The sequence below is a fragment of the Pan paniscus genome, chromosome 2 (genome assembly GCF_029289425.2).
Source record: "Pan paniscus chromosome 2, NHGRI_mPanPan1-v2.0_pri, whole genome shotgun sequence".
In the NCBI taxonomy this organism is placed as follows: Eukaryota; Metazoa; Chordata; class Mammalia; order Primates; family Hominidae; genus Pan; species Pan paniscus.
The window spans coordinates 9,008,560-9,033,895 of record NC_085926.1 but is presented as its reverse complement, the minus strand read 5'-3'; the positions used below and the strand labels follow the sequence as shown (position 1 = coordinate 9,033,895).

The 25,336-nt window shown below is 42.4% G+C and overlaps 1 protein-coding gene across 6 annotated transcripts in view; it reads left to right on the top strand.

Moving 5' to 3' along the window:
* SRGAP3 (SLIT-ROBO Rho GTPase activating protein 3) overlaps positions 1–25,336 on the top strand; it is a 380,154-nt gene that overhangs the window by 340,819 nt on the left and 13,999 nt on the right. For all 6 annotated transcript variants that reach the window (XM_034955696.2, XM_034955697.2, XM_034955698.3 and 3 more), the window contains 4 exons: positions 4,171–4,305; positions 6,059–6,164; positions 6,366–6,593; positions 9,514–9,593. In XM_034955696.2, coding sequence (XP_034811587.1) covers positions 4,171–4,305; positions 6,059–6,164; positions 6,366–6,593; positions 9,514–9,593 — 549 coding nt within the window. The remainder of the gene's footprint in view (positions 1–4,170; positions 4,306–6,058; positions 6,165–6,365; positions 6,594–9,513; positions 9,594–25,336) is intronic.

Sequence of the window (25,336 nt, the reverse complement as noted above, 5' to 3'; positions counted from 1 at the left end):
CACGTCCTCCAGTGGGAACATTTGAGAGATTGACCTATTCGATACCTGTATCTGGGCCACCATGCATGATTGTTCACGCTGGGCACTGCACGAGGCTGCCCAGCCAAGAGAACAGATGGGAACTGAACTCTGGCTCATGCTCTGTACACTGCAAGCCTTGGTGCAGGAAGGCAGGGGGACCGTTCTCTAATTCATACTGAAGCATGTTGGGGCTAGGGAGGCTCTGGCAGTGACATGTATTCACTTTCCACAGAAGCAGAGTAAAGAGATCCAAGGATGAGTTTCCAGTTCTGCTTTTCATTGCTTGCCAGCCCTAGAGGTGCTCTTCGCTTGTTCAGGAGGAGGAGCAGCCCATTGTGCGGATGTCTCTGAACATCAAAACAGCAGAAGGCTCGCTGCTGCCTTTCACCTCCCCCATGGAAATTCACAGTGGTGAACCTGCCCAGCAGCTCTGATTACATTGAAAAGTGCTACTCCCCTGAGATACCATTTTCCCTTGTCCAACTGGCAAAAATTCAAAACACTGACGATATGCCAGGGGCAGGGCTGTGGAAAACAACATTCTTGAGATGGTGTTGCTGGTAGGAATATAAAATGGCATAGCCCCAGTGAAGAATTCGACTCTGTCTGAAAAAACTGCATATATGTCTACCCTATGACCCAGCCATCCCTCTTCTGGGAACTGATCACAGAAATCTGCCTCTGTGCATACAAAAACACAAGACTATTCACTGTGGCAATATTTATAATAACAAAATAGTGGAAAGAAGTCAAATGTTGACCCCTAAGAGATTGATTGTATAAATTACGGTCTGTCCATGAAGTAGAGTACTTTGCAGCCTTTAAAAAAATAATAAATAGAGGAAGATCTCTGTGAACTAATGTGGAGGGACTTCCAGGATTTCTTGTTAAGTGAAGAAAGAAGTTTATTTAGAAGTATACTACATTCTGTGTAAGAAATAAGAAGATATTAAAAATAGGCCTATGTATTTGCTCACACAGCAAGACAAACCAGAAACGAATGAAAATGGTTAAATATAAGGTGTGGAGGAGAGAAGGATAAGAGTAGGGCTTTTCTGAGTGCAACTTTTGACTTTTGGACCCTATAAATGCTTTGTGCATTCAAAACTGTAAATTAAAAAAAAGTATTTCTAAAAAAATTACTACCTAAAATACAAAGAAAACCAAGTATGCCACTTACCAAATTGATAACTACAGAGAGTAACTTTTGAACATGTACTCCGATCATACATTTTTAACAGCTTTATTGAATTGCATACCATAAGGTTCACCCATTTTTTAAAGTATACGTTTCATGCAAATCAAAACCACAAATATCATGTCACCCCAGTTAGAATGGCTATTATTAAAAAGGCCGACAATAACAGATGCTGACGAGGATGCAGGGAAAAGGGAACTCTTATATACTGTGGGTGGGAATGTAAATTAATACAGCCACTATGGAAAACAGCGTGGAGATTTCTCAAAAAACTAAAAATAGAACTACCATACCATTCAGCAATCCCACTACTGGGTATTTATCTAGAGGAGAATAAATTAATGTATCAAAAGGATACCTGCACTCCCATGTTTACTGCAGCACTATTCACAATAGCAAAGATACGGAAGCAACCTACGTGTCCACCAATACATGAATGGAAAAGGAAAATGTAGTGTATAATATATAGTAGAATACTATCCAGCCATAAAGAAGAATGAAATCATGTCATTTGCAGCAACATGTATGGAACTGGAGGACATTATGTTAAGTGAAATAAGCCAGCCTCAGAAAGAAGATTTCTGCATGTTCTCGCTCATGTGTGGGAACTAGAACACTTTATCTCATGGACACAGAGGATAGAATGATAGGTGCCAGAAGGAAGGGTGAGTGGGAGTGGAGAATGAAAAGAGGTTGGTTAGTGGGTACAGACATACAATTAGATAGAAGAAATAAGTTCTAGGGTTTGATAGTAGAATAGGGTGACGATACTTAGCAACACTATTTTGTGTATTTCAGAGTAACTAGAAGAGAGGACTTGAAATGACACCAATACATAGAAATGACAGATATTCAAGGTGACGGATACCTCAGATACCCTGACTTGATCATTATACATTCTATGCATCTAACAGTTACATGTACACCGTAAATACTTAAAATGTTATATATCAATAAAAGAAAAAATGCATTTCAATGGTTTCTATTATATTTACAGAGTTAGGCAATCATCATCATGACGTTACTTCAGAACTTTTTCATCCTCCCCAAAAGGAATCTTGTACCCATTTGCAAGTCCCTCCCAATATCCTCCATACCCTGGCCACCAGCCCTAGGCAACCACTGATCTACTTTCTGTCTTCTGACCATATATCTCTTTAGTGGGATACATTTTGAAGATAAAAATACTGAACAATAACATAAACAAAAGCCCTGGAAAGAAATCTCAAGTTGTGTGTAGCAGGTTTATTGTTAGTGGTAATATTGCTATTAAAACTGTTACACCATTGATTGTGTATTATAGGATAAAGCAGATGAATATAGTTATTACTAATATTATTCAGAACCAAGATTTTTATGGTAAGAAAAAAATGTACAAATACAAAATAAGTGAAGGTAATGAAAACCTTATTGTATGAATAAGAAACATCAGTATGAACTCGTGAAAAAAAATTCTAGTTCTATCCACTGAAAGGTTCTGGAAGATCTTTATGACTCTTCTGTAGCAATGAGCACACCTAATACCTAGATCTTGGTGTCTCGATATGAGACACCATATTTGTTTCCTACAAAAAGCAAACAGAGCCCGCTGGAGAAATGTTTGATTCAAGATCTGGATCAAGGAAAGTAAAAAGTACTTGGGGATTTTTTTTGGTCCAGAAAACAAGGAAGTGCTCAATGGAGGTCACATTAAAAGGACACAAGAAAGTATGCTCCCTAGCCAAATTTGGGACAATTTAAGTATTCTAAAAAATAGTGATGGTAGTGGGTAATCACAATTCAGTTAAAAATTACAAAAACAAGTTCGTATAAATGTTAATAAAGGGTGAGAGTGGGGGACAGGAAGACAGCTCTTCTTTACAAAAGAATGCCTTCTGATACACAGAGAAGAAATGACATAATTAGAAAATCACCGTTTTGCAATCCCAGTGGAACAATTAATTTGGGCAAAAATCATCACTGGATGCTAAAACCATTGGGTGAAACATGTTGGGCACTACATGCACACGGTTGTCTCAGAGTATCATCTTGACACTTTGAGTATCATTTCACAGATCATACTTATTACAAAGTGGGGGAAAATACCTTTATAACGTAGAGATCTGGAGGCCAACAGCTTGACCCAGTGATCAAGGTTGGCATCACCAGCAGCAGGACAGCCTGATGTACGTGCCTTCTAATGGGATGCATTAGGGTATCCATAACATCACCCATGTAGTGTTCTTGCCAAAAATATTTAATTGGAGTCTAATCATGAGAAAACAGACAAATCCAGAGTGTGAGGCATTCTACAAGACCACTGGCCAGGGCTCTTCAGAAAGAGCCGAGATTGTAAAAAACAAACTAGCAAACAAAAATATCGGGGCATATTTTACATTTAAAGGACTCAAGAAAAATAACCACCAAATGAATTGTGTGAACGTTGATTAGATCTTGGCTTTTGAAAAAAAGTCTATAAAAGACACCATGGGACAACTGGGGATGTCTGAATGTGGGCTGTACTATGAGATGTTCTTTTTGAATGGTTAATTTTCTTAGGTGTAATAATGTTGTGGTTACGTACAAGAATATCCTTATTCTTAGGAGAAGTGTGTTGAAGTAGTTAGCAGTGGTGTGTTTCGATGTCTACAAAATAATCTCAAATAGTGGAGCAACAATAAATATAAATACAGAAAGAGCGAGAAATCAAATGTGGCAAGATGAGTGTAAGCGAAGGGTGATGGGTGTTCATTATTTTATTTTTACAACTTTTCTATAGATTTAAACATTTTCAAATAAGTTGCAGGGAGAACTTTAAACTTGCTGAAGTGGGGGGCCTCATATGTGGGGGAGACTTTTCCCATCTGCCTTTCCTGTGGTTCAGGCTGGACCAAGTCATCTCTTCGGCCATCTGCACCTTCTCTGACTCCTTCCCAAGCTGAAACATCATCTCGTCTCTTGTTTCCACTCAGGTGAAGACCCCCTTGTGGACGATCAAAATGAACGAGATATCAATTCAGTCGCTGGTGTTTTAAAACTGTATTTCCGAGGACTGGAAAACCCACTCTTTCCTAAGGAAAGGTTTCAAGATTTGATATCTACTATTAGTAAGTATTTCCCAGGTGAAATGATCAGTTCTTTGACAAATCATTGTTGGAGTTGAGCTACAGGCTTACTGCTGTGCCAGGCATAGAGGAGGGATATTATGAAAGGCGAAGTGTGACGTGCATCCTCATAGAACTGAAAGCGGAAATAACAAGATGGTTTATAATGAAAGGGCTAATGGGCATGTCACACCCCCTGGGTAGAGAAGGAGCTCAGAGGAGAACCAGAGGAAGACTTGGTTTCGCAGATCAGAGCCAAGAGAGAGTGCTGGGAGCAGAGTGTTCCAGGAGGAATGAGCACGGGGGATCCTGGGAAGCGCAAGGGACATAGACCCAGTGGGACCAGCCAAGAGGGTGTCCCAGCCTGTGCATGGTGCAAGAGGTTGGAAGGGGAAAATGGAGCAAAAGGGGGAAGACCTTGAATGCCTTGCAGACATGCCAGAGCTTTTCCCCTTGGGTGATGGGGAGACGTGGAAGGTCTAGAGGTCAGGTCAGCAGCATGACCAGCAAGGGAAATGCTGAAAGTAAGTTGTCTGGGGATTTTCTCTGACATTGCTAGTTAGCTGTGAGAAACTATTATGTTTCTGTGGATAAAATCAGGAGGAACCCAGTCTAGGGAGCTGATGTCATGGCACCCTGACTCTGAGGTACCCAAATCCAAGGTAACCTTTTGGAAATTTTTTTAAAAAATAAGCTTTCAACTTTAGAATATTAGAATTTTAGTCATTTAGAATAAACTTTTAAATTTGATTGACAGAAAAGTTGCCCCATACCCAGTTTCATTTGGGGTGTTTCTCACAGTACTCTGAGAGATATTTGCAGCCAGGAAAGTGTCCCAGGAGATGGCAAGAGAAGAGGGAGGTTTGAGCTCTCTTTTATTGTGTGTGTAAAAGACCCTTCTGTTCCTCTCTTCCCTCCACACTATTCCCTGCTCATCTTTCCAGACCTCCATACTACAAGCTGTATTCTAGACTGCAGAGGTCTGACCCTGTCTGAGCCCTGTATCACTTGCTCAGCCAGTGTTTCCAGAACCCCAAAAATCCTGTTCCTGTACAGGGCCCTGAGCCAATTTCAGGTCTAGGATGACCTGGAAACAGGGGTCAGAGATGAGATCCCAAGCATCTGCCAGACTTTGGCTGATAGGTAGCTTGAGAAGTGGTGATTATTCGATGTTCATTTCCTGAGCAACTACTATGTGTCAGGCCTGTGCTGCAGCTGGTGTTTGTAAAGAGTTTAATAAAACATGGTCCCTGCCTGTGTCTGTCAGGACTCATAGGTAACAGAAACCCAGCTTAAACCTGCTTAGTTCATAAAAGGGAATGCACTGTTCGGGAACCTGGAAAACTTAGGTCCAGCTGGACTCAGACCTTCACACGGCATCAGCAGATATATGCCCCGTCCGGCTCTATGCCAGCTTCACTCTTAGGTGGGATCCTCCTCTCAGGGGCCCCCACTGTGCTCCAGGCTTCCCTCTACCCAGGTCCAAGAGGGCATCTCCCTGTGGGTTTCTCACAACCAAAGTCCGGAGAGTCGACTCTGATTGGTTCTTGATTAGGCCACACCTCCAGCCCCTCCCTGTAGCTAGGGAGATGGATGCTCTGATTGGCCAGGCCAGGATCACCTGTGATCCCTGGAATCAAGAGTAGAGCTGGCTCCCCCATCCACGTGGGTTGATATAGGAGATGTGGCAAGCGAATGTTTGTTGCTTTGCTCTCTGAGGATGAAAGGCATGCTGAAAGGCCCCTTTATGTTACAGAACTGGAGAACCCAGCCGAGAGGGTGCACCAGATCCAACAAATCCTCGTCACCCTTCCCCGCGTGGTCATTGTGGTCATGAGATACCTCTTCGCTTTCCTCAACCAGTGAGTGTCTGGCCAAGGGGCCCCTTTTTGACTCAGGCCTGGCCTCTTTTGGGAGGGGGTATCTTGAGGCTTTTGCAGATGCTGTTTTTAAAGGAGAACATGGAACCCTCCTGGATTTGAATAGAGTCCCCCAAAAGAAAAAAAACACAGGCGGAGGACTTGCCTTTCCCAGATGACTTGTGGGTAACTCCTCTCTCCTAGCCTCTCCCAGTATAGCGACGAGAACATGATGGATCCCTACAACCTGGCCATCTGCTTCGGGCCTACCCTCATGCACATCCCTGATGGGCAGGACCCTGTGTCCTGCCAGGCACACATCAATGAAGTCATCAAAACCATCATCATCCATCATGAAGCCATCTTCCCCAGCCCCCGGGAGCTAGAGGGACCTGTGTATGAAAAATGCATGGCTGGAGGGGAAGAATATTGGTAAGATGCCATTCCTCTTAATATTATTATCATCATCATTGTTATTGCCATTGAATAGGAACAATAAGAAACCCTTCAGTTTTCTTACTGCTTGATAGTCGGTGCTTCCATATACATTTTCTCATCTGAGCTTCACAGCAGCTTCACATGAGAGATAGGTACATCAGTTAGGATTCTCTTGGTTACAAGGGACAGACATACAACTCAAATGGCCTTTAACCAAATGGGACTTTATTGATTTACTTAAGTAAAAAGTCTGGGGATATATCTTCAGGTATAGCTTGATCCAGGGGCTCAACTATTACCACAAGGACTTGGTCCTGCAGTCTCCATTCCTTGGTCCTGCTTGATTCTGTGTTGGCTTCATTCTTGGATAGCCATTTCCTTGGTGGTCGCAAGCAGGCAACCAGCAACTCAAGATCTGTAACTCACTCTCTTAACATCTTCAATAGAAAAAGACCCTTTCCTTCCCAAATGTTCCAACACAAGCTCAAGAATTGTGTTTCATTGCTGAGGTTTGGGCCTGGTGAAGTAATCACCTTGGTAAGGAGATGCAATGCTTTAACTGGCCATGTGAGTCACAAGCCCATCTCAGGAAGCAGGGGAGTGACTAGTCCCCACCTCAACTTCATGAACTGACTGTGACACTTCCTACCCTTGTCTCCTCTCACCTAGGAGTTCTCTTTTCCAGACAAAGTGAGCTCAGTTTCTTTGCGTGTCCAACACCATGTCAACAATCACTAGTTTGGGACCTCTGTGTGCCTGGTATACCTGGTACTACACTAGGTCTTAGGAGAAAGATTTTAGAACCTTTTCAAAGTCAGGGCTTTAAAAGCTTCCCCAGGCTAAGACCTTAAAATGTGAAGACAGGAAAAAAATGTTTAAATGTGGTGAAGACAGGAAATTCAGGACACTCAATGACAGAGACCAAAGCATTTCTACTATTTCTTTATTTCCAATTCAGGAGAGCACACAGCTATATATTTAGGTATTACCCACACTGCCTTCAGCCAGGTGCCTACAGGGGAGTTTGTTTTTTGATTGTCAAAGCATTCCTGGACTTTTGAATTGCCTTAGTACTGTGAGCATATTTGGGCAGCTGCTTCAAAGAAGGAAGGTGTTCCAGCCTTTGTGTTTCCTTCCCACATGCCTCCCTGCATAGAAATACTGGGTCATAGTGGTGTCTGATCACAGCTCTCTAATCTCGTTTGAGGCACTAGGGAGCAAGTCCATCCCTGTTCTGTAACAGAAACATTAAACAGCTGGCAAGCATAATTTCTGGACAAAGAGAATTTTCACACAGTTTTTGCAACCATTACCAGTTCTCTTTTCTTGCTGCAATATATGTAATTAGTGTTCTGGGAAGGGACCCACAGATCTTCCTGTACTTATCAAAGAACAATATACAATAACCACACTTTTCTTAATCCTATTTGTTTCCCACGAGACTGTAAAACTATTAATTACATGGTAATTTTGGAGTTTTCAAAACCAAAAGGGAGACTTGGCTGAGGGTCTCAGCACAGTAGACAACATTCATTCATTCAACAAACGGTTACCAAGCATCTGTTGTGGGCTGGATTCTGTGCTGGGAGTCAGAGATGTAACCAAACAAGGTTGACCCCTGGTGCAGGAGCTCTGATGGAACAGGAAACAAATGGCTCCAGAAGTGGGGCTCCCTGAGCCGATCTAGGGAAATCAGGAAGGGCTTCCTGGGGGAAGTGCAGACTGAGCTGAGACTGCAGAATGAACAGGAGCCAACCCAGTGAGGAGTGGGAAGACCTGGAGCATTCAGTAGAATGAAAAGGAGTTCAGTGTGGTCAGAGCATAGCATGTGTGACAGGGGAATGGTGAGGGATGAGGCTCCACAGGTTGGATAGAGCCAGGCTGTGAAAAATCTTGGAAGCCATTGAGTTTGGTCCTGATTCAGGTGGCAGTGGAGAATTTTTCGTAATAAAATGCATATTCCTTTAAATGGCATTACAAATGTCAACTCCTTTGAGAAGCCTTCTGTGTCCACTCTTTATAGGTCGCCTCTGCTGTTCTTGTCTCTGCCCATTTATTTCCTGCATAACACTACATAACATAACTTGCAACTGTCTTATTTAATGGCCTATTTACTTCGGTTTTTTTTCTTGTCCCTCTCCCTACAATGTAAGCAACATGAGGCCGGGAACCTTGTCCACCTTATCTATCATTGCATCCCTCCTACCCGCACACCGCCTGGCATATTAGAACTCACTCAATGGCTCTATAAAAAAAAACACTGGCTGATTATGTGAATTAACCCTTGCCTCAAGAAGCTTATAATCTAGTGAGGGGGTAGTAGCTGGTGAAATTATACCAGCACATTAACAATTAAATCTGATGGACTGGATTACTCAGCCACCATGCCCATCATGGTTGCCAGTCTACTCTCACTGCCTGCATCAGTCGGGGCTTTTGCATGCAGAAAGACAGGGCAGCCCTCATTAGCTTCATCTTACCTCCTGGGATATGTCACCTCAGCTATAAGACAAGAGAGTCAGGCCAGATGAAATAACTCATGGTACTTCAAAGGGTTCTTTTTGTTCTGGCCTGTGGTCCTTCTGATTATAAATGCTGGGGTTTTACCACTGCCCTCTGGATCTTACAGAACATGTAAGCATTGACAGACTTCACCAAGAAGACAGCTCAGCAAATTCCAGGGCTAGGAGGGCACTGGGGGAGTTATTTGGGAAGCTTCGCAAGGAGGAGGCTGGGAGTAGTTTTCTGATTAGGAAGGTCCCCGGAGTGGTCACATGGAAAAGATAGGATGGTATAGGCCTGCATCTGAGCTGCGGGAGGGCCCAGAGGCCAACTGGACTGGCATGAGAGGCTGAAGGTGCTGTGAGGGTAGATAACCCCCCGCAGTGAGTCCCATTCCCGTGTTTCCTTGCAGTGACAGCCCACACAGCGAGCCAGGGGCCATCGATGAAGTTGACCATGACAATGGCACTGAGCCTCATACCAGCGATGAAGGTGAGTGAGGGGGATCCTGGGGACAAGGGATTCTTCCTGGGGCCTCTCACACTGACTTTTGTCAGCCCAACCACAGGGCTGGCCCACATAGACCTCTTCAGCTTTCCAAGTCAGCCATCTGTCCTTCAGAATAGATGAAGACCCCGAAAAACCTTCATGGCATGCCCCAAGTCCTGGCATGGGCCTGACACAGAGCAGATCCTCATAGGCTCACGCTGTGTTCACGACACCCCACACCTAGCCCACTTCATTCCTTAATGTGTCCTGCCTGGCCCAGGTACAAATCCTAAGAGACATGAGTTCCCTAAGTAGAAAGCAAGCTATGAACCTCCATCCTTCCCCTTTGAGGGTCTGCTCTGTGCCAAGCCTGTGCTGGGACTTGGGCACAGGGATGAACAAGACGTCGGTCCTCAAGGAACTCCCAGTCTGTCACCAGATCTTGACAGGTTGGAAGTAGCTTCTCATGGTGCAAAGCGATAATGCCAGATTACAGGTGTGTCTGGTGCATTGGGCACCCTGGAGATGAAATCAAAGGGTGATGATCCTGGGAAATGCGTGGTGAGAGAGAGAGAGAGAGAAAGGCCAGTCAAGACCTTTCTCCAGATTCCTCCACCCCTTCCAGACAAGGAGAAGAGAGTCGGACTAGTCTCTAGGGAAACTGGACTGTGTAGACAAGCAATCTGAACCATATGCCAACTTATCCGTCAGGCAGAGTAGGCATAGTGCCAAGGGCCCATGCTGCTTGTAGAGGTCCACTAAAATGTTTTAATTTCTTTTAAAATCAGAAAAAAAATGAACACAATATCCAGTCTGGATTATATTTGTCTTTATACTAATGCAGTTGTAAAATATAATTTTTAACTGTTTTTTGAACAGAGGAAGAGACCCATGCAGGCAAAAGGGCCTAGGACCCTTGAAAGTTAGAATACGGCCCAGGATGCACCAAGCACCTGGGATAGTTTTCCTTTTTAAACATCATGGCTTAGCAGTCCTCTTACTTGTCCTTCGTGTTTCTTTTGTGGGACCAGGTCATGTTGGCCACCACATTTGTCAGGAGAGCAGGGCAGGCATTCAGGTGACAGTTCTGGGAACTGGTAAAAGAGACAAGACTGACAGATGGGTTTTCACATTCCAGTAGGACTATTTCAGTTGCTAATGACAGAACCCCCAACTCAAATCAACTTAAGCTTAAAAGAGAGTAAGTTCCTATACCTGAAAAGTCCCAGGGTTGGGATGGCTTCAGGCACAGCTGGATCCAGGAGCAAGGGTGATTTTTGTCAGCACTTTGTCTCTGTCTTCTTGTTCTGCTTCCCTCTGTGCTGGTTTCATTCTCACGTAGGATCTTCCGGTGCAGTGGTCTCTGGCAATTCCAGGCTTTCACCATCATCTTACCCAAACTCTCAATGGAAAAGGGCTTCCTTTCTATAATGGTTCCAAGAGAGGTCCTGGGGTGGCGTCTCATTGGACTGCCTTGAGTCATGCACCCAGTCATGATCCAGTCCCCATGGCCTGAGAGGGAGCTAATGGGTCAGACCCGGGTCACAGGAACAGAAAAGCAAATCCAGATATCACGTTCAGCTTGATCAGACTCCTGAGAGGCTAAAGTCATCCTGAACCGAGGAATGTGTCCTGCAGAGGCTTTGTTTGGAGATGTGAAGGCCGCCACCTTCTGCTTATTCCTGGTGATTTGCTTTTCTCTTTCCTCCTTTTTTTCTTCTGCCGACCACCTCCAGTTCTCCCCCTCCCTCTATCCCTTTTAACAGCCCCCGCCCTGTCCTCTCCATCTGTTGCTCTTTTTATTTCTGGATCTCCTTCTGTCCGTCTCTTTATCTCTCCCTCTAGCTTGCTCTCTCTCTCTCTCCTACTCCTGTCATTTCCTCTCCTTTGTCTTGACCGAAGCACCTGCCTTCCTGGGGGCTGAGGTCCCTGTCAGTCCCTTTGCTGGTTTTTCCACAGCTCCTTGGGCTGATGGGCAGAAGGCTTCTCTGGACACCAGGACTCAAGATGAGGAGGGACAGAGAGAATAGGGCTTGCTGGGTCAGCGAAGAAGCAGCCATGGGACTCACCCAGTGGGGCTTCATCCCCATAAGAACCACCCCCCAAAAAGTGCTGCCTCCCCCTTCTCAGGGTAAAGGTTCACAGTGGCCCCCAGAATGCATGAGTCAGAGCTTTGGGTCCCCCTCCGAGATGGTCTTTCTTCTTTTTGTTCTTTGTAAGGCTGCTGGTTTCTGGGAATGACAAAGGCAGGAAAAATCATTCTGGGAAGGAAGCAGCCACAGGCTGGAAGAGCCAGTTTCATGTTCCCTGAAGGCTCTCAAAGTATCCTGTGTGTATTAGTGGGGGGTATTGAATCAGGGGCACTCTTTGGTGGAAAATCAATTGCATTTTCTAAATGTTACATTCTTGCCATCCCTGGCCAAACAGTGGCAGAATAGTGAGCTGCAGAGACTCAAGGGGTCACTGTGCTCAGAAAAAAGAGACCTGGAGTTGAAGCACAGAGGGAGTCCTTATGGTCATGTAATCTGAGGCAAGCCACATCACCTCTGGCCTCTATTTCCTTATCTATAAAATGGGAATGACAGCACCAAGCAAATTATGGCATGGGTTAAAATGAGGTGACATATGTGAAGGAGCCTAGCACAGTGCCTGGGACAGGGAGGTGGATAAGAAACATCAATGGACTCTGTATCAAACAGACATCCTTCCTAATCCTGATAGAAAAACTGAGTCCTGGAGAATTTTCTTGACCTAACTGGCATTGGCAGTTACTGGTCATTGGCAACCGAAACCTCCTGATTTGTTTACCTGTTTCCTCTTAGACATTTCATTTAGGGGATCATCAATATCTGTCTTCTTTGCTCTTGACAGCACCCGGTATGAATGGAATCCAGCAGGCCTCGAAGGTCAAATCAGGCAGAGAACCATGAGTCCAGGTCTTTGCCATGCATGAATCAGCCAATGAATGCCAAATTGCAGGAACAATTTAGTTGTTTGTGTATCTGTTGCCTTTCTTGTCTCAAAGATTCTGTACCAACTGGGCGTGTTGGAATCCTCATACACTGATGATGATATTGCAACCTGTAACCCCAACACTTTGGGAAGTTGAGGTGGGCAGATCACTTGAGCCCAGGAATTCGAGACCAGCCTGGGCAACATGGTGAAACTCCGTCTCTACAAAAAAAAAATGAAAATACAAAAATTAGCCAGGCATAGTGGCATATGCCTGTGGTCCCAGCAACTCAGGAGGCTGAAGTGGGAGAATTACTTAAGCCCAGGGAGGTTGAGGCTGCAGTGAGCCATGATTGTGCCACTGTACTCCAGCCTGGGTGACAGAACAAGGTCCTGTCTCAAAAAAAAAAAAAAAAAAAAAGATTCTATACCCAACTGATGCCTCGTCTCCTGTCTTGAGTCTGATAAGTCTGGAAATTCCATAGTGCTTGCTCTTTGGTCTCCAAGATTTATATAAAGAAACCATGGTTAGGCCAAGGATCCTTGACTAAATGAAAAAATGAAGGCAGCCTGTCACTAACAACTTTATTAATTGGAAGCTAAATGAGAAACAAGATTATTAGATTATAAAACCACTAAAATCAGTGACAGAGGCATGTTCATATGGGTGATATGTCCATTTTCAATTATAATTGTGCCACCATTCTCTTACTGATATTTTCCTGAAATTTTTGAGGTTACCTTTGACTCCTCCCCCTGTTGGTCTGTTTACAATTTCATATAAATGGTATTGTACAGAATACAGTTGTTTGGCTCTGTCCTCTTTCACTCTGCATAATATTCTGAGATTCATCCATGTCGTGTGTATTAGGGTGAGGTTTTTGATGGTATCAAAATGACATTAGTCCATTTATGCACAAACACCCCAGTTGTGGAGTCATAGCCACTCCTTTTCTTTTCTTTTTTCTTTTTTTTTTTTTGAGACAGAGGCTCGCTCTGTTGCCAGGCTGTAGTAAAGTGGTGTGATCTCGGCTCACTGCAGCCTCCAACTCCCTGGTTCAAGCGATTCTCCTGCCTCAGCCTCCCGAGTAGCCGGGATTAGAGGCATGTGCCACCATGCCCAGCTAATTTTTGTATTTTTTAGTAGAGACGGGGTTTCACCATGTTGGCCAGGCAGGTCTCAATCTCCTGACCTCGTGATCTGCCTGCCTCAGCCTCCCAAAGTGCTGGGATTACAGGTGTGAGCCACCGCGCCCAGCCCACTCCTTTTCATAAGAAATTAAGAACAATAGAAAAAAAGAACAGTGGCCAATTTCTTATACTTGGTGTCTGCTTCTAGTCCCTAGTAATAAACATGGTAAACTGGCTTGCGGCATTTGGCTCGGGCCTTATACCTACGAAGGACCCTGCCTTCTTCTTAAAACCACTTTATTGAGTTATAGATCACACACCACACAATTTACCCTTTTAAAGTGTACAGCTGAGTGATTTTTTTGTGTATTCACAGATATGTGCAACCGTCACCATGGTCAATTTAAGAACATTTTCATCATCTTGAAAAGAAGCCCTGTACCCTTTAGCTATCACTCCTTACACCCTCCCATCCCTACCCCCCACATTTCTCCCAGCCCTAGTCAATGCAACTGTAAATCTACCCACTGTCTCTATGGATTTGTCTATTATGGACATTTTATATAAATTGAATTATATAATATGTGGCCTTTCTCTTAGCACAGTTTTCTAGGTTCAGCCATGCTGTAGCATGAATTAGTACTTAATTTTTGATGGCTGAATAATATTCCATCACATGAAAATGCCAGACTTTGTTTATCCATTTGTCAATTGATGGACATTTGGGTTGTTTCTACTTTTCAGCTATGATATAATACTGCTGCAAACATGTGTGTGCAAGTTTTTGTATAGTCAGAAGTTTTCATTTCTCTTGAGTATATACCCAGGAGTGGAATTGCTGGGTCATATGCTAACTCTATGTCAGTCATTTAAGGAACTGCCAGACTGTTTTCCAAAATGACCGCACCATTTTGCAATATCATCATCAGTGTATGAGGATTCCAATTTATCCATATCCTTGCTAGCACTTGTTACTATCTGACTTTTTGATTCTTGCCATCCTAGTGGGTGTGAAGTTGTATCTTATTGAGGTTTGGATTTGAATTTCTCTGATGACTGATAACGTTCATCATCTTTTCATGTGCTTTTTGGTCACTTGTATATTTTTCTTCAGATCCTTTGCCCATTTTTAAATTTGGTTATTTGCCTTTTTATTATTGAGTTGTAACAGCTCTTTATATATTCTAGATCATAACAGCTCTTTATATATTCTAGATCTAAGTCCCTTATCAGATATACAATTTCCAAATATTTTCTCCCATTCTGTGGCTTGCCTTTTTATTGGTGATACCCTTTGAAGCACGAAAGTATTTCATTTTGACTGAGTTCCATTCATCTATTTTTTCGTTTGTTGCGCGTGCTTTTGGTGTTATATCTAAGAGGCCTTTGCCGAATCCAAGTTCATGAGGATGTAGTCCTGTATTTTCTTTTAAGAGTTTTAGAGTTTTAGGTCTTACATTTAGATCTTTGATCTATTTTGAGTTAATTTTGGCATAAGGTAATGGTCAAACTTTATTCCTTTGTATGTGGCTCTCCAGTTGTCCCAGCACTATTAGTTGAACAAAATTATTCTTTTCCACATTGAATGGTCTTAGCACCCTTGTTAAAAAAAGTCCTTTGACTATAGGTGTATGGGTTTATTTTTGAACTTGCAATGCTATTCCACTGACCTATATGTCTATCTCTGTGTGGGTACTATACTGTCTTCATTACTGTTGCTTTGTAGTAAGCTTTGAAATTGGGATGTTTAAGTCCTCCAACTTTGTCCTTCGTTTTCAAGATTGTTTTGGCTATTCTGGGTTTCTTGTGATTACATATGAATTTTAGAATCAGCTTGTCAATTTCTACAAAGAAGTTAGCCAGGATTCTGATAGGGATTGCATTAAATCTATAGGTCAGTTGGAAATATCACCCTCTTAGTAGTGTTAAGTCTTCTGATCCATAAACACAGGATGTTTTGCCAATTATTTAGATCTTTAATTTTTTTCAACAATGATTTGTAGTTGCCAGAGTGGCAACTACAGAGTGCCTTTTATCCTTTTGTCTTGAAAGGATATTAGATTTTGTCAGTGCTTTATTCCTCTGTATTTTATTCTTTTTATGCTAATGTAAGTGAAATTGTTTTCTTAATTTCACTTTTGAATTGTTCATTATGAGTGTATGGAAATATAATTGATTTTAATATATTGTTCTTGTATCCTGCAACCTTGCTGAACTTGTTCATCCAGTCAAATAGTTTTTAGTGATGTCCTTATTTTTTTAATATATAAGATTATATTGTCTATGAATAGATATATTTTTACTTCTTTTCCAGTTTGGATACCTTTTATTTCTTTTTCTTGCCCAATTGGCCCAGCTAGAATCTCCAGTACAACACTGAAGTGATGAGAGTGAACATCCTTGTCTAACTGCTGATCTTATGGGGAAAGCATCCAGTATTTCACTGTTACGTATGATGTTAGCTGTGGGTTTTTCATAGATGCCGTTTGTCAGGTTGAGGAAGTTCCCTTCTATTCCTAGTTTGTTGAGTGTTTTATCTTGAAAGGATATTAGATTTTGTCAGTGCTTTTTCTTCATCTATTAAGATGATTGTGTGATTTTTGTTTTTTATTTTACTGATAAGATGCATTACATTAATTATTTTTAGATGTTAAACCAATTTGGCAGTCCTGGGATAAATTCCACTTGTGCATGGAGCATAGTTCTTTTTATGCTACTGCATTTGGCTTGCTAGTGATTTTTTTGTTTGTTTGTTTGTTTGTTTGTTTTGAGATGGAATCTCACTCTGTCACCCAGGCTGTAGTGCAGTGGCGCAATCTTGGCTCACTGCAACCTCTGCCTCCTGGGTTCAGGTGATTCTCCTGCCTCAGCCTCCAGAGTAACTGAGATTACAGGTGCCCGATACCATACCAGGCTAATTTTTTGTATTTTCAGTAGAGACAGGATTTTGCCATATTGCAGGCTGATCTCAAACTCCTGACCTCAAGTTATCCGCCCAGCTCTGCCTCCCAAAGTGCTGAGATTACAGGCATGAGCCACCGTGCCTGGCCGGGTTTGCTGGCATGTTGTAGAGGATATTTGTATCCATATTCATAAGAAATACTGGTCTGTAGTTTTCTTGTGATATCTTTGTCTGGTTTTGGTATCAGGGTAATACTTGCCTGGTGAAATTAGTTGAGCAGTGTTCCCTTCTCTTCTAGTTTTTGGAAGACTTTATAAGGAATTATTACTCATTCTTTTTTAAATGTTTGGTAGAATTCAACAATGTAGCCATCTGGGCCTGGGCATTTATTTGTGGGTAGTTTTTTGATGATTGATTCAATCTCTTGTTATAAGTGTATTCATTTTTTTTTCTTCTTAAGTCAGTTTCAATAGTTTGCTTCTTTCTAGGAATTTATTAATTTCATCTAAGATATCCAACTTGTTGGCATATAATTGTTCATAGTACTTCTTTATGATCCTTTTTCTCCTGTAAAATAATGGTAGTAACGTCCCCTCTTTCATATCTGATTCTAATCATTTGAATCCTCTCTCATGTTTTCTTGGTTTATTTAGCTAATGGCTTGTCAATTTCATTGATCTTTTCAAAGAACCAGCTTTTGGTTTCATGATTTTCTCTATTGTTTTTCTATTCTCTATTTTATTAATTTCTGCTCTAATCTTTATTATTTCCTTCCTTCTGCTAGCTCTAGGTTTAGTTTGCACTTTTTTTTCCAGTGTCTTAAGGTGGAAGTTTAGGTTATTGATTTGAGGTTTGTTTTTTTTTCCCTAATATAGGCATTTACAGTCATACATTTCCTTCTAAGCACTGCTTTAGCTGCATCCCATAAGTTTTGATATGTTGTATCTTCATTTTCATTCATCTCAAAGATTTCTCTTTTGATTTTTTTCTTCAACCATTAGTTGTTTAGCAGTATGCTGTGTAATTTTTGCCTATTTGTCAGTTTCCCAGTTTTTTTCCTGCTATTGATTCCTACTTTAGAAGAAACTTCTTCCATAGAAGAAATCAATAATTTTATCCCACTGTGGTAGAAGAACACATTTTGTATTATTTGTATGATTTTGAATTATTGAGGTTAGTTTTATGGACTAGCATAGGGCATACCCAAGAGAATGTTCCATGTGCAGTTAGAAAGAATGTATAGTCTCTTGCTGAGTGGTGTGTTCTATACATGCCTGTTAGGTCTAGTTGGTTTATAGTGTTGTTTAAGTCTTCTATTTCCTCTTTGATCTTCTGTCTAGTTGTTCTTTCCGTTATTGAGAATGGGGTATTGAAGTCTCTAACAATTATTTTTGAATTTTCTATTTCTTTCTTTGTTTTTGTCCATTTTTGCTTCATGTATTTTGCTAATCTTTTATTAGGTACATTTTGTTTATAATTGTTTTTATCTTGGTAGATCAAAATTTTTATCATTAGGAAATGCTGCCATTTATCTCTAGCAGTATTTTTAGTTTTAAAGTCTATTTTATCGATATTAGTATAGTCATTCTAGCTTTCCTGTGGTTCCAGTTTGTATAATATATTTTTCCATCCTTTCACTTTCACTCTAATTGTATCTTTGAATCTAAAGTGTGTCTTTTAAATTATGTTATTTTATCCAGTCTGATCATCTCTGCATTTTAATTGGATTGTTTAATCCATTCACATTTAATATTACCACTTATATAGTTGGATTTTTGTCTGCCATTTTACTTTTTGTTTTCTGTGTGTCTCATATCTTTTTTGTTCCTCTATTCCTTCTTTACCGATTTCTTTTGCATATTTTCTAACATAGCATTTAGTGAATATTTTCTAATATAGCATTTAAACTTCTTTAATGATGTTTTCACTATATTTTTGAGTTATTTTTGGAAGTTTTATTTAATTTTTGATGGACAGATAATTGGACATATTTATTGGATACAATGTGATATTGCAATACATGCATACATTGTGTAATGATTAAATTCGGGTAAGCAGTATATTCATCATGTTATAAATATATTGTTTCTTTGTGGTGTGAACATTCAAAATCTCCTCTATTCCAGCTATTTTGAAACATACAATACATTATTGTTAACTATAGTCAATCTACTGTAAAATAGCACACCAGAACTTATTTATCCTAACTAACTCTAACATTGTACCTGTTGAGCAATCGCTCCCCATATCCCCTCCCCTTCCTTCCTAGCCTCTGACAACCAGTATTCTGCTCTTACTATTTTTGAGTTATTTTTTAGCAGTTTCTCTAAGGTTTACCATATACATCTTATTTGAATGAGCTTCTATTTATACTAGCTTAATTTCAGTGACATATGGAAATATTGCTCTGTGGGATGACAGTGGTTTTGGTAGGGTTCTCCTTCCCTGAGATGACAGTGGGTTTGGTAGAAGTCTCTTTCCCTGATCCTTTCCGGCTGTTAATCTCTACTAATTGCTGGATGATTGCTATTCTTTCAGCAGTGCCCTTGGTCCTAAATTGCTCTACAGATTAATGCAGTCAAGTTCTGTCCCCATTGTAGGGATAGTTTCTGAAGTCAATGTTTGATATTTGTTCTGATCCCAGGAGTTCTTCTCCTGGCTGTCTTATTCCCTGGTTCTCCTCTGCTAACTATCTGGGTTATAGTCTAGCTTCTATATTCATTACATTCATGAACCATCACTGGATTGCCCTTCAACACGACCTCCACTGTTCTTGAGAGTCCCCTTCAACTTGAACTTCTCCAAGCTCTGTTGCAACTGAAGTCAATTCCTTTGGGATAAGATTAGGAGCTGTCTGTTTTACGGGATGGTTCTCCCCCATGGGAAAATCTCTGAGCTAGGACTCTGAGACTGGGGATGGAGACAATGGCATCTTCTGAGTGATGTCCCCGCTGAGTGCTTTGTGGAGGGGCAGCCAGAGACCCTCTTAACTTCCCTCTCCTGCCATGCAACCACCACCTCACAAGCTGGGGCAAGGTTGATAGAACCCCCACATTTTCAGTGGTGCCATGCCCAAAGTACAGCCACCATTCCATGAGTAGGGGTTGTGTGAAAGAATGAAGCCCTGGTCTCTCCACTCCACTCACCTGGGACTTAGCCTCAGCAACAGGTAGTGGGAGCAGGATGAGAATCACTGAGCTCCTGCTCCTTCCAGGAAGAAAGCCCTGTGACTAGAAGGTGGTAAAGGGAGAGGAAGCCCTGTGTGCTTGACTGCAGTCATCTGGGTTGGAGCCTCCATCTCCCCAAGCTTGGAGCAGGAGTAGAGGGAGGGAGCAGTCTTGGTTCAAGTAACAGAAATTTTCACCTTTCTCACTAAATTTTTATAGATTTTCTTGAATAGATGTTTCTTCACTTGCTTTTTGCCCTTAGGACCATTTCCAGGGGCTTGAAATATTTCTTTTTCTTTTTCTTTTTATATTTTTTCTCGAGTTTCCCTGGGGAGCTCTTCATGCTGTCATCCCAGAGGTTGGTCTCACTCCTTTCCTTTTAAATTAAATCTAAATCTCAATATCAGCTGGTGCCACCACCGAATGCAAAGAAAGAACCCAAGGTCATGAGTGAGAAGGGGAGAAAAGAGGGACCCTGTAAACAGGCCCTGGCTTCTGTCATTACTCTCATCACAGGGAGGGTGAGGGAGAAGAGAAGGTACACCCACATTCTCAGCCTTTGATACAGTGACTTGGCCTCTAGTAAACTGGTTGCATGAGATTAGTGTTCTCACTTCTGGGGATGAAGTAGGGGGTGGGGTAGGCAGAGGGACATAAGTGGTATTGAGAGGAATGGAGCCATCCCCTCTTTCATGCAGGCAGGACTCATGACCTATAACAGAGTTCTCTGGAATGGCATGGCTAGAGGGAGGGATTTGATGGGTAGAGAAGGATAAATGTCCAACCTTCAGATTCTGAAATAAAAGCAAAGCTTCAACATGTCTTTTCATCTCCGGAAAAGCCCATGTCTAGCCCATGCTAGTTCAGAGGCTGCACCAGTGTAGCAGCCTCTGAACCACTGCTGCCTCCAGCCTCTCCCCTCCAATCCCTCCACTGCTCTGCTTTGCCACTGGAGTGATTTTCCTAAAATGTGACTCCAGCCAGGCCCCTACTGAGACAGTCTCAACCGTTCCTCTAGCTCAGGGGCTGGGCTGTTCATCTCTTCCCTCACTGTAGAGCCCACAGAGTTTTTACCTGGTACAATTAGCCTCTCAATACACAGGAGTTGAATTGCATCAAACACAGAGCATTGTATATCTATATAGTCAATTTACACTGTACAGATGCAAAGACCTTGTGGCAGGAATAAGCTTAGCACAATTCAAAAACATCTAGAAGCCTCTATTAATGATGTCTGGGACCTGAGCTCAGATGTTAGCTCATCACTGTATCTACTGGTGTGACCCAACCCTAGGCCCATCATTCAACCCAGCTTCAGTTCCCTCATCTATGAAATGAGGGTAGTGCCTCAAATGTTGTTATGGGATTAAATGTGATAATGTAAGTAGAACACCTGGTACCAGTAAAAGCTTAATTTGTTCATGCAAGCAATAAATATGTATTGAGTGCCTGTTTGTCCTAGGGTCTGTTCTAGGAGTCAGAATACAGTAGGAAAGAAAAGAAAATCTCTGTCCTAATGGTACCCACACATTGGTAGGAAAGATTGATAGTAAAGTTTCAAAATTATATGTGTGTACATATACACATATGTGTATGTATATGTATGTGTATATATACATATATATATGTATATATATACACACACCCATACCACAAACACATAAATACACACATCATACACACACACATAAATTTCAGGTTGTGATAAGTGCCATGAAGAGACATAAAGCAAGAGAAGGTGTTAGAAAGTGATTTGGCAGTTGGGGCTCTTGTAGTTGGGAGCGGCTGGGAAAGGCCTTGGTAAGGCAATGACATTTGAGTACAGACCTGAATGAAATTAGCAAACGGCACATAGCATTAATACATATTTGTTGAGTGTGGATGAATGCAAAGATCTGGCAGAAAGGCATCCCAGGGAGAAGCAATAGGAAGCACAAAGGCCCTGTAAAGGGAAGACACTTGTCATGTTTTAAAAGCATCAAGAAGGCTCTGTAGCTGGGGGTGGTGGCTCACGCCTGTAATCCCAGCACTTTGGGAGGCCAAGGAAGGAGGATCGCTCGAGTCCAGAAGTTCGAGACCAGCCTGGGCAACATAGTGAGACCCCCCCGTTGCTACAAAAACTTAAAAAATTAGCTGGGCATGGCGGCATGTGCCTGTGGTCCCAGCTACTCAGGAGGCTGAGGTGGAAGAATTGCTTGATCTCAGGAGGTTCAAGTTGCAGTGAGTCGTGATTGCACCACTGCACTCCAGCCTGGGTGACAGAGTGAGACCCTGTCTCAAGAAAAAGAAAAAAAAACCTCTATGAATATTTATGCTGAAGTGTTTAGAGATAAAATATACTGATGTTTATAACTTAAAAATCATTAAAAAATAAGACGGATAGAGGGGTGGATAGATATATGATACATCTAGCATCGTAAAATGTGCATAGCGGAATTTAGTTGTGTTCCATGCATGTTCACTGTGAAATTCTTTCAATTTTACTTTGTGTTTTAAAAATGTCATACTAGGATGTTGGAGGAAAAACATCAAGAAGGTTAGTGAGGCAAGAGCAGATTGAGCTAGTGAAGGAGAGAGAGAGACAGAGAAGATGAGGTCTCAGAGGTCTCTGCGATTAGGATCCTGGAGGGCCTTATGAGCAGTGGTAAGACACTGGGATTTTGTTCCAGCATCCATGGGAAGCCTTCTGAGGATTTTGAACAGGGGAGTTTCATGATGTGATTGTATGATTGTAAAGGACCCTTTAGGCTGCTGTGGGGAGAAGCGGCTCTACCTAAGCAAGTATGGAAGTGAAGAGGGTGGCATGGGAGGTGGTGAGCCATGGTCAGATCCAGGGGACACTCTGAAGGAGTCGCTAATGGATGAGGTGGGCAGAGCCATGCCAGGGCATTGGCCTGGGTGAGCAGGTGGACAGCAGTTCTGTTTCCTGAGATGGGGAAGATGAGGGAATGAAGTAAGTTTGGGTAACAGAGTGTGGGAGAGTGATGAGGGGGAGAAACATATTCTGTTTCAGGCACGAGAAGCCCAAATAACAGACTTAGTAATCAATGGGAGCTGTTATTACTGTTTCCACCACACACACTTATGTAACGACGTCTGCAAACACACGTGCTTTCTCTGAGCTGGAGGTTCAGCCCTGTTCCTCCTGTTTTCTTTCCCTCACATTTTCTGCTGCCCCTGCTGCCCCACTCTTCCAACTTCAGGCTGCTGTCCAGTGATTGCTGGAGGCTCTGGTGATGGTAAAGGCAGAAACCGGAGGCAGCCCCTCTGTGCCCCTCTGAGTATCAGAAAACCTCTGCTTAGGTCAGCGCCTTTCTTAGTTTGGGGAATCTGGGTCAGAGGAAGTCCCTGGGCGAACCCAGGAGCACGCAGCTGTCTGGGCTCAGCTCCTGCCCTTGCAAACCCTCCGGCCTTTCTGACTCTTGTAACGAGGCAGGCAGATGGGCTAGTAAGCAGTTCCAGCACACGGCCGGATGTGAGATTCAAAGATGCTGCAGAGAGAAGGACCAAGATCTCTGTTTGTTTTACTGAGAATGTGACTCTGAGTCAAGATCTGAGTTAATCTGACCCATTTAGTGGTGCTGTCATTTCCCCACCTCCTTCCCTCCTTCCTTCTCTCCCAACACCCAGGTTAGAATAGCATTTAAAGACATTTGTCAGGTAGCTAGCTGGGGAAGCTGACTTGACTGTTTGAGGCCTGCTCCCTGCAGAAGGCTGCCTCAGTCACTAAGAGCTAAATACATCCCAAAGCCACTGCATCTCATGGGGACACAAGCATGGTCTTCTTGAGCCAATTGCTTCCAGAGGGGAGCCCTGGTGCATGTGTGTGGTGGGGAGTGATGGGGAGTGAACAAGGGAGTTTCCTCCTCCTGCTCTTTGATTTTCCATGCCATCCGTGGCCCTTAGAAGTGCACCAGCCTCTGGTAACAACATGTGTGTAACTCTTATAGGGTACTATGTGCCAGACACTGTTGCAAGCACTTCATGTATATTCACTCACTTAATCCTTCTAATAACCCTGTAAGATAGGTGCTATTTATTACCATTTCCATTTAACAGATGAGGAAACTGAGGCACAGAAAGAAAAACTAAGTATCCCAAGGTCACACAACTAAAAAATGGTAAAGCCAAATGTTCTGAGCTTAACTATGTGATGGACAGGTGGATGAATAGATCGATGAAGACGAGATTGTCCACAGTGAATGGAGCAGATAGAGAGCCCCAAGAAAGCTCAGCATGGAGAAGCTATCTACAGGCTAGAGAGAGAGAGCAGGGGTTGCTTTTGTTACTCTTCTGTTCTATTAAAATAAAAAAAAGTAAGAATTATAATGTTAAACCTCTTTGTGCTTACTTTAAAATATTAAAACATTAATACCTATACAAAATCAGTTTTCTACCACATATGGACACTTCTTAGGGTAGAAACTATAAAACAGGTGGAATAAACTGTAGGCACAACCCCCTGCTCCCCAAAAAGTCTCTTCCCCAAATATCACTAGTCGTATGGTCCTTAAACCATACAGTTTAAACCACTTAAACTCTCTGCAGTTTAACATCTCTTCTCTGGACCCATCCCATAGGCCAAATCCATTAATAATTATAATCACAGTCATGACAGCTGCTGTCAACCGAATACCTCATGAATATCTGTACTAAGCTATGCACTTTTGTACAAGAACTTTTGTTTGTTTGTTTCGAGACAGGGTCTTGCTCTGTCACCCAAGCTGGAGTACAGTGGCATGATCATGGCTCACTGCAGCCTCAACCTCCCAGGCTCAAGTGATCTTCCTGCCTTGGGCCCTAGAGTAGCTGGCACCACAGGCATGTGCTACCACACCCAGCTAATTAAAAAAAATTTTTTTTTTGGAAATGAGGTCTCACTATATTGCCCAGGCTGGTCTCAAACTCCTGGACTCAAGCGATCCTCCTGCCTCAGCCTCCCGAAGTGTTGGGCTTATAGGCATAAGCTACCACGCCCAGCCTCTGTTCCTCTTATAAAGACACCAGCACTAGGATTATGACCCCACCATTATGACCTCATTTAACTTTAATCACCTCATTTACATTAATTAAAGCCTCTAAAATACAGTCACGTTGTGGGTGAGGGCTTCAACATATAGATTTGAGGGATACACAATTCAGTCCTTAACAATGAGCTTTGAAGAGTCTGGGTACCCTTAAAATCCTGTATCGGATTTTGCAGGTTAGAGTCTGCATACATGATGTGGCCTCTCAAAAGATTAAAAATTACTAAAAGTATTATAAATGACAAAGAGGAAAAGGGTGCATAGAAAAATAGAAATATTAATAGAACTTGTGTTAAGGGGTAGAAGAAAACGAAAATTCTACAATATTGTCTTAATGAGCATTAAAAAGTAGAGAACAAGAAGGGCAGTGGAAAAGGAGCATGTATCAGCTCCCTCTTTACATTTTGAGGGTTTGATGGTTTGCCTGAGGTTGCAGGGTGGAGAGTGGATCTGAGTCTAGGACCCCAGGGTCCTGAGCCCCAGCCCACCAGGCGTTCTGTCCATGTTCTCACCAGCTGTGCAGTCTATCCTTCCCCAGAGAAGCCAGGGCCATCTGAGTGAGGCTCC